Here is a 13,027-nt window from a genome sequence, read left to right as displayed (position 1 = left end):
GTGTGTGTGTGTGTGTGTGTGTGTGTGTGGAGAGCTGGCCATGGGTGAAGTCATTCTACACCCTTTCACACTCACACATTCATGTAACACACACACAACCTTTCCCCTCCCCTTGCTGCTCCTCTGATTAGGAAACAGCTGCAAAGTCAGGAAAGGACACTATAGAGGTATCCGTGCCCCACACTCTCTCAAACACACATGCCCATTCATGCACAGGCTCACAAAGACATATTGTACCCAGCCAGCCTCCTCTCCGCACAGTCTTGCCCCCTGGTGCTTCATTGATTGAGAAACAGCTGAGCAAGAAGGTGATGGATGGCTGATGAAGTGTGAGAGGCAGGGAAGGGAAGAATTCCCAGGGTAGGAGGCTGACCTATGGTTTCTCAAGGCAGCAAGCACAGGGAGGGAAGTGACAAGAAGGGATCGTACCTGGATGCGAACGAAGCGAGGTATGGCATAGGCTGGCAGGAAATCCTTGGCATGCGCATACAGCTTCTGCCCGTCAAAGGAGTGCCCCTTCTTAAGGCAGATTGCAGCCATCCCAGTCTTTCCTTCATGGCCTGGAACAAACCAGAAGGGACCGGTTGGTGGTGTGTGTGGAAAGCCATGTCACATGTAAATGAATGCACCTAGAACAGCTGTGGACTGGCTAGCTAAAAACACTCCAGTTCACACAGGCTTACCCTGCCATATGAATGATCCAGTTTCTTGTTCTTCTGATCTTTTCCTTTTTCCAATTTTTTTTTGGATTTTCTACATTGACCACTTTGGTTTTTGAGCTAGCCGTGGAGGAAAGCAAGGGCCTTTCCTTCACAACCAGCACAGAAATGCAGGACTGCCTCCAGATTGTCACATTCCCACATGGTACACTGAAAACACACTTCGGTAGAGCATGAGACTCTTCATCTCAGGGTCATGGGTCAAGCCCCACGTTGGGCAAAAGCTTCCTGCGTTGCAGGGGGTCGGACTAGATGACTCTCGTGTTCCCTTCCAACTCTACAATTTGATTCCTCCCCCTCCCAAGAATCCCGGGAACTACAATTCCTGGAACCCCTAACAGATTGCATTTCCCAGGATTCCTTGAGGAAGCCATGTGCATTAAGTGTGCGTTAAATGTTTTGTTTGTTTCATTTCTAGCCCACCTTTCCTCTAAGAAGCTCAAGGCGGTGAACAAGCTTCACCTCCTCCCCATTTTATCCTCCCTCAACAACCCTTTGAGGTAAGTGAGGCTGAGAGTGAGAGACTGGCCCAAGGTCACTTCAGTGAGCTTCATGACTGAGTGGGGATTTGAACCCTGGTCTCCCAGCTCCTAGTCCAGCATTCTAGCCACTACACCACACAGACTCTTTAAACATAGGCTTCTGTAAATGTATGTTGTGGGCGTGACCACTATATTGCAAGAGTGATTCAGTTGCAGTCTGGGGATATCCGCTACCAGCCTTTCACAAATCGGTTCACAGAACCCAAATGACCCAAGAGCTGCAGCCGTTCGTGAGCGACTGAACCTTGTTGCTGGTGAGCGGATAATCTTGCCATATATTTGGACGCTAAATGTGGCAGCAGAAAGACGGGTTTTGATCCAATGGAATTTCAGACCCACCTGGCACTGGTACCCCATAGACATTGACTTCCTGGATGAATCTCAGTGGTGCCAGGGTGTTCTCCACTTCTGTAGTGGCCACGTTTTCCCCTTTCCAGCTGCATGGACAAAACAGATTATTCCCAGATGGGTTTGGTAAAAGTGAACATCCCTCCTTTCGTTCATAATCGGGAATTTTGTCATTGGCGCAAGCGAGGAGGCCAGTTTGTGGTTCCTTGGTGTTTTCAAACGCTGCGTCCTTGCCTGCTTAGATAAGTTGCGCTGCATTGGTTTGATTTAGCAGTTGTTTCGGGGGTCCTCCAAACACCCTTTTAATTGTATACATACTTTGTGCTCATGACGGTATCAGGGCAGTTATACATGCTCCCTCTTTCAATACTGTTTATGCCTGCAAAAGTTTCAGGGAGGACACAGGGCTTTGTTCCCAACTGTTAAAGCTCCCGTAACTTCCTGCTTCTAATCCAGTAACCTTTAATGCCACAAATGCTTGGCAGAGTGCAGCTTTTGCTGGATCCCTTCCAGATGATGCATTAACGTCGGGGAAGCATCGCAGAACAACTCATAAAGCAAAATGATGTGTGGATGGTCCAGTATAAATCCACCACTAATGCGCTATTATTACACCAATGGCATTGTGCAGAATATATCCACGAAGAAACACTGGTCTAGAGGGGCCCTTACTGTATTATTGCCTTGTAACGCACCCTGGGATCTTCCTTATTTAAGTGCATCTTCCTTTCCTGCTATTTATTTAGAATAGCCCGGGCGACTAACAACAGTATCAAAACAACCAACCCTAAAATACAAGCATCAGTAGAAAGAGCAAAAGTACGTAGATCCAGTCATATTCATTGAAGCAGTGACTAACCATTGACGAAGGATGGGCTAGATTTTTTGTTATCAATAACGAGATAAAATTACTTATTAGTTTTTGGATACTGGTTTCATTCATTCAGAGCTCTTCACTTACAAGATCTTGTTGCGATCCTTACGACGACAATAGGGAGCCTGTGGCCTTCCAGATCTGGCTGGACCTCAACTCCCACCAACCTCAACCAGCGTGGCCAGTGGTCAGGGAAGATGGGAACTGTAGTACAGCAACACCTGCAGGATTACAGGTTTCCCATCCCCACCTTGCAACAACATCTATAAGATAAGTGAGCCTTATTATACCCAAATTACACCTGGGGACGACAGTGGTGAGATTTGAACTAGATGCTTCGTGACACTCTGAGCCACTGCCCTACACAAGATCTTTAGGCGTTTGCCAGCATTTGTGAATGCTACCTATGCTAATGAAACACTGGTGCTGACTGCCTGTTCTACATTTGTCAGAATATCAGCCGCAGAACCTGTGTGGCGGGACTCACCGGAAAGTATCTCCCACCCGGTCCTTGAAATATAGAAAGCCTTCTTGGTCTTCCATCAGAAGGTCGCCGCTATTGTAGTAGCAGTCTCCTTTGGTGAAAACATCCCGGAGAATCTTCTTCTCCGACTTCTGTCGGTCTCCTGCGTAGCCATAGAATGGGGCAAGCCGAGTGATTTTGGACACAAACAAGCCTGTCTCACCTGGGAAAAGAAAAGGGAATGAAGCTGAACCAACTACCGTAATATTCATCCTCCAACAAAGAACCACGGGCAAGACGACTGCCTCTGAGTGCTTCCGGTGGGAGGCAGCCAATGCAACTGGGGACCAGCCTTCCTTCTGTTCTCCTTGCTGCCACTGACATCTGCTACTGCTGGCATCTCTAGCAGCTGTCAGAATGCACAGCAAGGGAGCACATGTGAGTGACTCTGTTTTAGGACACTGTTTCCTCAGGCATTCATCCCTAAATTGGGTGAAGCACATCACCACACCTGATTGCTGCAGAATATGCTGATTTGACAGGATGCTGGCCTCAGTTGGGCCACCCTGTGAAATCCCTGAGCAGTAGATTCAAGACAGGTCAGAAACTCATTATGTTACAAAAAATTACTTTCCAAAATGTGAATATTAGGGTAAATCCCACACAATCATGTGTACAATAGAAGAAACAAATTTTTGTGCGGCTTTTAAAAAATAAAATAAAATTTTAAAATTAAAATAAAATTTTAAAAATAAAATAAAATTTAGCTGATATAGAATCCTATTTTCAGGCAGGATTCAATCACATACCAACAAATTCAGTCTGTGGAATTATAGGAGGTCTTGTGCAACAAACCTGCTTTCCACAAATATTGAACTTTTTGCACAAAGGAAAGGAATGGGGGAAATGGACTAGAAAGTGAAGATTTAAGCTGGCTTTGATGCAATGTCATCTAACATCCCTGCAAATAAATAAGGATTAATTAAATAACCAATGGCATCTAATCTCCCTGCAAACAAATAAGGATGAATTAAATAACCAGTGGCATCTAATCTCCCTGCAAACAAAACTGGATGAACACTCATTAAACAGGAAGCAACCTAAGACTGGAGAAATGAGAAACTGAAGTTGAAACTGACAGATGCATCCATCCCTTCTGGTGGCCCTGTAAAATGAAGACTCTTCACATTTAACACAAAGCAGGAGTGGCTCACACTTCCTCTTTCAATGATTCTTCTTCTGTTCTATGTGTGAAGAAGGGACTCTGCCATCTTTCTTGCTGGGAGAGATGTGAGCAATTTCCACAGTCTAGAGGCCATGTACAGTACCTTCTTGTGAGTTAGGACTCTGACAATACAAAGCCCAGTTCCTGTCTGAATGCCAACTTTATTGGCTTACCTGGAGTCACTGGGATGCAATGTCCGTTCTTGTCTCTCACAGGCTCATCCTTGTCAACGTCATATTTGATGATTTCGTACTTTGTCAGTTTCTGAGGTGGAACAAGCAGGAAATGGAAACATGATCCCACAAGGCTGAAATTCAATGCTACACATGGACTGGAATATATTTTATGAATGACCCAAGGGAACAGGGAGCTTATTAATAATAATAATAATAATAATAATAATAATAATAATAATAATAATAATAATAATATACTGCTAATTCGTTTTTTTAAAAAATTAAAATCAGTTTACAACAATTGTACATAAAACCATAGAAGACAAACCATAGAACTTATCTAGGAAGCACAACAATACCTGAAGCCCTAAAGGTCTCTGCGAGGTAGGCTGGACTGAGAGACAGCAGCTGAGCCAAGCTCATCTTTGCAGCTGAGCAGAGATTTGAGTCTGGTTTCCTTGATCTTTGCTCCTCCAGGTGTCACTGAATGAACTGCAGCCATCACCCCTGGCCATTGACCATGCTTGCCAGGGCTGATGGGAGTTATACTTCATCAACATCTGGAGAGCCAAAGGTCCCTCAACATTGCTGCTGTACCTCACTGGTTAGAGTTCCCCTGGTAGCAGCTGAAGCTCAGGGGCAGAGAACCCCTTTCTTGCCTGCATTGCCTCATTTGAGTTTAATGATGTGCTGTTGTTGGGGGGCAAAGCCCAAAGTAGACTGGCCCAAATCCAGATATACACATGCCCAAATGCCTCACCAGACATGCTTCCTTGCAGAGTTCTGAGAAAAGGGTTTCCCTTTCTCGGCACATAGTAAGGAAATGCAGCAAGGTGCCACTGGAAGAAGGGAGCTGCTTCTTTGTCTGTTGGCAGTGTGGCTTGGCAGCCATGCCCCTCTTTGCCACTGATTTGTTGAGTGGCATAATGGACGAGATCAGGCTTGAACCTCAGCAGGAACCGCTGGGCAGTGGGCAACTCACACTGCGGAGGCTGCACTATGCCCACAAACTATCTTTCCAAGTCTTACATTTTTGCTTGGGGGTGTCGACAAAATTCTTGGTACCTTTCCCTGTATTTTCCCCTGCTGTGGGCTTTTATCTTGCTTCACCTTCGTGTTGCATTCTCTCTACTGCTTTCTAGCTGTCTGAGAGGAGAGGTGGTCAGTCCTGACATGCCCTGTGAATAGAGTGCAGCAGGAATAACAAGTTCTGGATTGTGTGCTGCAAGACTTGGGCCACATCTGTTATGTAGTGTAGTTTCACCCTGGGCCAACAGGGGAATACTGTATATAGTTTTCACTCAGGTCTGTAGATAGTTTTCACTCAGGTCCGCGGCAGTTATTTTAGGCGGGAACTCTGGGCTGTTGTGGTTACAATGTTGACAGCCGGCTGCCTATAAATACAGGCCGGCTGAGCTGTTCGCAGTCAGTTCTATTCCAGCTTACCATAATAAAGAGCTACTTGAAGAAATCGCTGTGCCGGCTGCTATGTCAACCCACGACTTAACACTGGCGACGAAGGTGGGATGGATGGACATCAGAGCACAGCCAGATGCGGCCAGCCTCTGAACTGAGCTGAATCACTGAGCTGAATCACAGAGCGAAATCACTGAGCGAAATCACTGAGCAGAACCAATTCAGAGCTGACTGTTCTGGCTAGAGCACTGTGTTCCATCCATCGCCCTTCACGCCGGCATTGGAATCATGGCTTCACTTGTGCCTCTACCGCCGTTTGCGCCAGCCTCTGAATCATGGGACTCCTACCTCGCTCGGTTCGACTGCTACCTCCAAGCCAACGAGCTGACAGCAGTATCAAAGGATCGGAAGCGGGGCCTATTCCTCAGCCTCTGTGGGCCTGAGGTGTTTGAGACGGCCCGAGCGTTGGTTGCGCCTGAAGCAGTCCAGGCAACACCATGGGACACGATCCAAGAGAAGCTCCGCAACCACTACGCACCAAAGCCGTCCAAGATTGCTGCCCGCCATGCGTTCTACCACCGGAACCAGGCAGAGGGGGAGTCAATCAACAACTACACCACCGCCCTGCGACAGGCTGCAATGCACTGTGAGTTCCGAGACTTAGACGATGCCCTGATGGATCGAATCGTCTGCGGGGTCCGGGACATCCATCTGCAACGGCGCCTCCTAGCCAAGCCAGACCTCACGCTACAGAAAGCCATTGAGGAGGCTGTGGCCTCAGAAGCTGCTGAACGCTCCGCCCAGGAGATCCGCAAGTCCAGCAGCCCGCGTCTTGCTAGGGAGCCAGTTCCGGTGCATCATGAAGAGGCCAGCAGTGAGGAGGCATCCTCCAGTGAAGACGATGACGTGCACCAGACAAAGCGGGAGCGCAGGAAGTTCCAACAGAAGTCCAAGGGCCAACCGGAATGTGCTGGCTGCGGAGGCAACCATTCCCGTGCCAAGTGTCGATTCAGAGACGCCATCTGTAGGAAGTGTTCCAGAAGGGGCCACATCGCTAAGGTCTGCCGATCGGCTCCGTCTGACACCCACCCTTCATCGACTCGCAAGTCCAAGTCTTCACTCCAGTCTGCCAAAGGAAGTTGTTTCGCTCTCACCAACTGCCGCTGCCCGTCTGGAACCACGATTGGCCAAACCGACTCGCCTACGCGACGCAAGCTGAACGTCACGGTGCTCATTGAAGGAGCTCCATGTGACATGGAGATCGACACCGGGTCTGCCCTGTCCATCGTGTCATGGAGCACCATCAAAAGACTGGTACCCAGAGTGTCCAAAAGGCAACTCGACTCTCACCGCGTACACCTGAGAGACTACCAGGGAAACGACATTCCCGTGGTAGGCGTTGGCCGGTTCCGGATCACTTTCAAGGATTTTTCGGGCCTGCTCCGGTTGGTGGTGGTCGAAGGTCAGCGGCCAAGCCTCCTAGGGCTAGACTGGTTTGATGCCCTCGGCCTGGAAGTCACCGGCATCAACTGCATCTCTAACGCAGAGACTGAGGGTCTGGTCAAAGACTTTGCCGAGGTTTTTGACGGCACCTTGGGCCAATATACAGGTACGCCCATCTCCTTTAGCCTTGATCCACAAGTCGCCCCCATCAAGCTAAAGCCACGCCGGGTTCCCTTTGCTCTCAAGGCTAAGGTGGACGAACAACTGGACAAACTGATCGCCCAAGGAGTTTTGGAGCCGGTTGACCACGCAAAGTGGGAAACCCCCATCGTCACGCCTGTCAAGCCAGATGGGTCGGTGAGAATCTGCGCTGACTACAAGTGCACGATCAACAAGGCACTTCAGCAGCACGCTTATCCGGTTCCTGTTGTCCAACACCTGCTGCATTCCCTGGGTGAGGGTAAGGTCTTCGCTAAGCTGGACCTTGCCCAAGCCTATCAACAACTGCCAGTCGATGATGCCACTGCTGAAGCCCAGATGATCGTCACCCACCGGGGGGCATTCCGTTGCCGCCGGTTGCAGTTCGGGGTGAGTGTGGCTCCTGGCATCTTCCAAAGCCTTATGGAGCGTCTCCTGCAAGGGCTTCCGGGCGTGGTACCATATTTTGATGACGTCTTGGTGTCTGCAGACTCACACCAGCAGCTGTTCGAGCGCCTCCGTGCCGTGCTGACCAGGTTCCAGGAGGCCGGGCTCAAGGTAAAGAGGGAGAAGTGCCAGATCGCCGTTCCACAGGTAGAGTTCCTGGGCTATCTTATCGATGCCTCCGGTCTTCATCCAACCACATCCAAGATCCGCGCTATCCAGCAGGCCCCCACCCCAAAGAACAAAACGGAGTTGCAGGCATTCCTGGGGCTGCTGAACTTTTATAACATGTTCCTGCCCCACAAAGCCACAGTGGCTGAGCCTCTTCACCGACTCCTTAGCACTAAGACGCCTTGGGCCTGGGGTCATCGGGAGACGGCGGCCTTCAACGCGGTCAAGGCTCTCCTTTCTTCAGACAGTGTGCTGGTACAGTACAGTGAATCCAGGCCGCTGGTCCTTGCCTGCGACGCCTCACCTTTTGGCATCGGTGCTGTCCTTAGTCACCGTTTTCCAGATGGAAGAAAAGCACCACTCGCCTACTTTTCCAGGACACTATCTCCGACGGAACGGAATTACAGCCAGCTCGACAAGGAGGCATTGGCACTTGTGGCTGGAGTGAAGAGGTTCCATGAATACCTCTATGGCAGGACTTTTGACCTCATCACTGACCACAAGCCACTCCTGGGCCTCCTCGCCGGTGATCGTCCAACTCCACCGGTCCTCTCACCACGCATGCTGCGATGGACTGTTTTCCTGGCTGCCTACCACTACCGGCTCATCCATCGCCCGGGGAAATCGATGGGCCATGCCGACGCCCTCAGCCGTTGCCCTCTTCCAGCATTTGTGGAAGACCCGGCTCCAGCTTCATCGCTCCTTCTGATTGAGGATCTTCCGGCAGCGCCTGTATCGGCTGCCACTGTGGCCTCCACATCTGCCCAGGATCGCACCATCAGCCGGGTGCTCAACTGGGTGTGGAGGGGGTGGCCACAAGGGCCTTTTGCATCGGAGTTCCAGCCCTTCGCAACCAGACAACATGAACTCTCAGCTCATCGGGGCTGCCTGCTGTGGGGAGACCGCGTCGTGATTCCCCAGGGACTCCGTCAGCGCATCCCGGAGGCTCTGCACGTTGGCCACCCGGGAATTGTCAAAATGAAGGCGTTGGCTCGGTGTTACGTCTGGTGGCCTAATATGGACGATGCCATCACTGCCTGGGTGTCCGCCTGTCAAGCGTGCCAGGAGTCGAGGCCTGCACCACCGGCAGCTAAGGGACACACCTGGGAGACGCCAAAGACACCCTGGTCGAGGGTGCACATCGATCTGGCTGGCCCCTTTCACGGCCGGACCTTTATGGTAGTGGTGGACGCCTATTCCAAATGGCTGGAGGTCGCCCTGATGCCCTCCACCACTACCGAAGCTGTCATCCGGGTGCTGCGAGGCCTGTTTGCAATGCATGGGTGTCCTGATGTCCTTGTCTCTGACAACGGACCGCAGTTCACGTCAGGCACGTTTGAGCGGTATCTTTTGGGACTGGGCATCCGCCATGCCCTAACGGCACCCTTTCATCCATCCAGCAACGGGCAAGCGGAAAGAATGGTGCGCTCGACAAAAGAGGCACTGGCGCGCCTGGACCGGGGAGACTGGCATGAGCGGGTCGCCGAATACTTGTTCGTGCAACACATCACCCCTCATGCGGCCACAGGGAGGAGTCCTGCTGAACTGCTTATGGGCCGCCGCCTCAGGTCACCGCTCGACCGGCTACACCCAGACTTTGCCGTGGCTGAACCCCCAGGCTGTGCCAACGCACCACGGTCATTTGTCCCAGGAAACCAGGTCTTTGCCCGGAACTATGTGGGAGACATCCCTTGGGTGCCAGCCACAGTAGTGGGAGTCACTGGACCTCGCTCGTACCAGGTGGCACTCGAAGACGGACGCTTGTGGCGACGGCACATAGACCAGCTTAGGCGCAGGGTTGGGGACTTGGACACTACCGAGGTGCCCCCAACTGCGCTTGCGGCTCCAGAAGAGACACGTACAGATGGCGAGGCCCCACCTACACCTCCCTCGCAAACTGCCAGCGTGGAGCCGAACCAAGCCGTTTCAGAACAGACTCAGACCACTCCACTTGCGGAGGCTCCACCCACAGCAGCGGATCCAGGGGAGTTGGTTCCAACGCCACCTAGGGTCGCACCACAGCCTCAGCGAGAACTGTGTGGCCCTCCGGACTTGGCTACCAGTCCCCGGCGGTCTGGCAGAGTTTCCAAGCGCCCAACTTATTTAAAGGACTATGTTGTTGGACAGGTATCACTGTTGGTCTAAGTATGGGAAATGTAACCGATATGCTTTTGTGCTTAATGGAACCATTACGCGTAGTGCTGTATATAAGGAAACCATTACGATTGTAACTAACGCCTTATCTCGGTGGGGAGGGGTGTTATGTAGTGTAGTTTCACCCTGGGCCAACAGGGGGATACTGTATATAGTTTTCACTCAGGTCTGTAGATAGTTTTCACTCAGGTCCGCGGCAGTTATTTTAGGCGGGAACTCTGGGCTGTTGTGGTTACAATGTTGACAGCCGGCTGCCTATAAATACAGGCCGGCTGAGCTGTTCGCAGTCAGTTCTATTCCAGCTTACCATAATAAAGAGCTACTTGAAGAAATCGCTGTGCCGGCTGCTATGTCAACCCACGACTTAACAACATCCACTCCATATATTTCAAGAGAGGGATGTGGGTGGCGCTGTGGCCTAAGCCACTGAGCCTCTTGAGCTTGCGGTTGGAAAGTTGGCAGTTTGAATCTGCACGACGGGGTGAGCTCCCATTGCTCTGTCGCAGCTTCTGCCAACCTAGCAGTTTGAAAGCATAGTAGTGAGAGTAGATAAATAGGTACTGCTGTGGTGGGAGGGTAAACTGCATTTCCCTGTGCACTGGCACTCATCTGTGTGCCAGTAGTGGTTTAGTCATGCTGACCACATGACCTGGAAAGCTGTCTGCAGCTGAAACAGCATCTCCCTCAGTCTGGAAAGCGAGGTGAGTGCTGCACCCCATAGTCGCCTTTGATTGGACTTAACCATCCAGGGGTCCTTTACCTTTACCTTTTACCTTATATATTTCAAGCATTATTATACCACTTGAACACACATGGCTTACTTCCAAAGAATCCTGGGAGAAACTCTAGCTTATTAAGGGTGCTGAGAGTTGTTAGGAGACTCCTATTTCATACGCCTCAACTGCCTTGATTAAATCAGGATATCCTGGTTTTGGTCTCCGTGCTCTCAGAATGGTGCCCAAACATGTGTGAAATTGCGATTTCATGTAAGATCGTAGAGCCCCAAAACACACAGGAAGGGGGCATCATTTGAGCTCTGCTTCGGGCAGCAAAGGGCTGGACAAACAGCGGTGATGAACATAGGCCTACTCTGAAGAAGTGACTTCATGGCTTCATCTGCAATGCACAAATTTGGACTGTACCAAACCCAGGAGAAGGGTTCTTTCCCCACTGAAACCAATCTAGATAAGAATGTATATCTAAACAGGGTTTCAGGTAGCTATGGGTTTGCTGAGATATTCTAGTTTAGTTCTCATTACCTTGTAGAGGAAGTGGGACCTTCCCACAGCTCCGACTTTTCCTGTGGTGTTAAAAAACCCGACATTCCCCTCTGTCGCTCCATAGATCTCATTGATTTGGATGGGTCCAAATCGGTGCAGGAACTCCTTCCAGACCTCCGCACGCAGGCCGTTGCCTATTGCCATTCGCACACAGTGGTCTCGGTCGCTGTCTGTCTGCAAAGCAGCATGTCAGAGGGGTCGCTGCTGGACTAAATAAACTTTGCTAATATTTATTATTATTATACATTTCTATGCCACCTTTATCTTCCAAGGATCTCAAGGTGATGGGCATGGTTCTCTTCCTCCCCATTTAATCTTCACAACAACCCCGTGAGATAGGTTAGGCTAAGAGATCGTGACTGGCTCAATGTCACCCAGTTAACTTCATGGCTGAGTGAGGATTCGAACCCCCGTCTCCCAGGTCATAGTCCAACACTCTAACAATGATGCCACACTGACCAGTGCCGGCTTCCTGTCCTCCTGATAACAAACATGTCAGGTTAATGAAATGTGCTCTGTGAATGGCTTCCTAGGAAGGCTCTTTGGAAACTTCACCTGGTTCAGACTGCAGCTGAGGGGCTGTTATTTAAACAGTATGCCATAAGAATAGCCTTGAATCAGGGCAGTGGCCCACCTGGTACAACACCTAAACGGCCTCAGTCCAGTATATCTGAAGGAGCGTCTCCACCCCCATCATTCTATCCGGACACTGAGGTCCAGCGCCGAGGGCCTTCTGGCGGTTCCCTCACTGTGAGAAGCCAAGTTACAGGGAACCAGGCAGAGGGCCTTCTCGGTAGTGGCACCTGCCCTGTGGAATGCCCTCCCACCAGATGTCAAAGAGAACTACAACTACCAGACTTTTAGAAGACACCCTCTTTAGGGAAGCTTTTAATGTTTGATGCATTACTGTATTTTAATATTTTGTTGGAAGCCACCCAGAGTGGCTGGGGAGGCCCAGCCAGATGGGCGGGGTATAAATAATAAATTATTATTATGATTATTATGATTATTATCTTGATCTGTTAGATACCTGTGGGAAGCCAACAAGCAGCAAGAGAACGCAACAGCAGAATTTGCCTACCCAAGTTGGCGGCCTTCACTGGCTCTTGCAGGAACAAATCTCACAATTTACGTGCTGTGCCACAGATAGAAGGCAACCAATGTCACCAAAGGTTTCCAAACCATGGTTTCCAATTCTGGTTCTCAGGTAGCTGCCAGGCCCATGGGCCTTCTTTTAAAAACCAAGCAAAAGAAACTGACAGGGCCATAAACTACCCTGGAAATTGATGCAGCTTCTGGAACATTTGAGGGTCTTTTTGTTTTTGTTTTTTTGTTTGTTTTTTGGAGATGGGGTGGCATTCACCAAGGGCATTGTTGCCTAGAAAAGGAGGAATATATTTTTAAGTTAAATAATAATAAAATGAGTGCCTGCAACTGTGTACCTGCTTCACCAGCTGTTCCTCGGCAATAAAATGGATTTTAAAAAAGCAATGAGAAAAGAAGATGGCTGATCTCCAGGTGGTCATTTGCGAGCTCCCTGGGCTGTGTGGGGCTCTTGACTTTGACCTCTAGGT

General features: G+C 50.1%; 1 protein-coding gene across 1 annotated transcript in view; it reads right to left on the bottom strand.

Moving 5' to 3' along the window:
• LOC310692553 (uncharacterized protein) overlaps positions 1-13,027 on the bottom strand; it is a 56,126-nt gene that overhangs the window by 3,912 nt on the left and 39,187 nt on the right. Inside the window, exons 15-19 of the mRNA XM_083473501.1 lie at positions 11,433-11,627; positions 4,345-4,435; positions 2,971-3,169; positions 1,601-1,698; positions 430-560 (exon numbers count right to left, since the gene is read on the bottom strand). Of these exons, the coding sequence (XP_083329627.1) occupies positions 430-560; positions 1,601-1,698; positions 2,971-3,169; positions 4,345-4,435; positions 11,433-11,627 (714 nt within the window). The remainder of the gene's footprint in view (positions 1-429; positions 561-1,600; positions 1,699-2,970; positions 3,170-4,344; positions 4,436-11,432; positions 11,628-13,027) is intronic.

The sequence above is a fragment of the Podarcis liolepis genome (assembly GCF_965112155.1).
Source record: "Podarcis liolepis genome assembly, chromosome: 13".
Classification (NCBI taxonomy): domain Eukaryota; kingdom Metazoa; phylum Chordata; class Lepidosauria; order Squamata; family Lacertidae; genus Podarcis; species Podarcis liolepis.
Note: the sequence above shows the minus strand (reverse complement) of the source record. Positions and strands in the feature narration are given on the sequence as shown.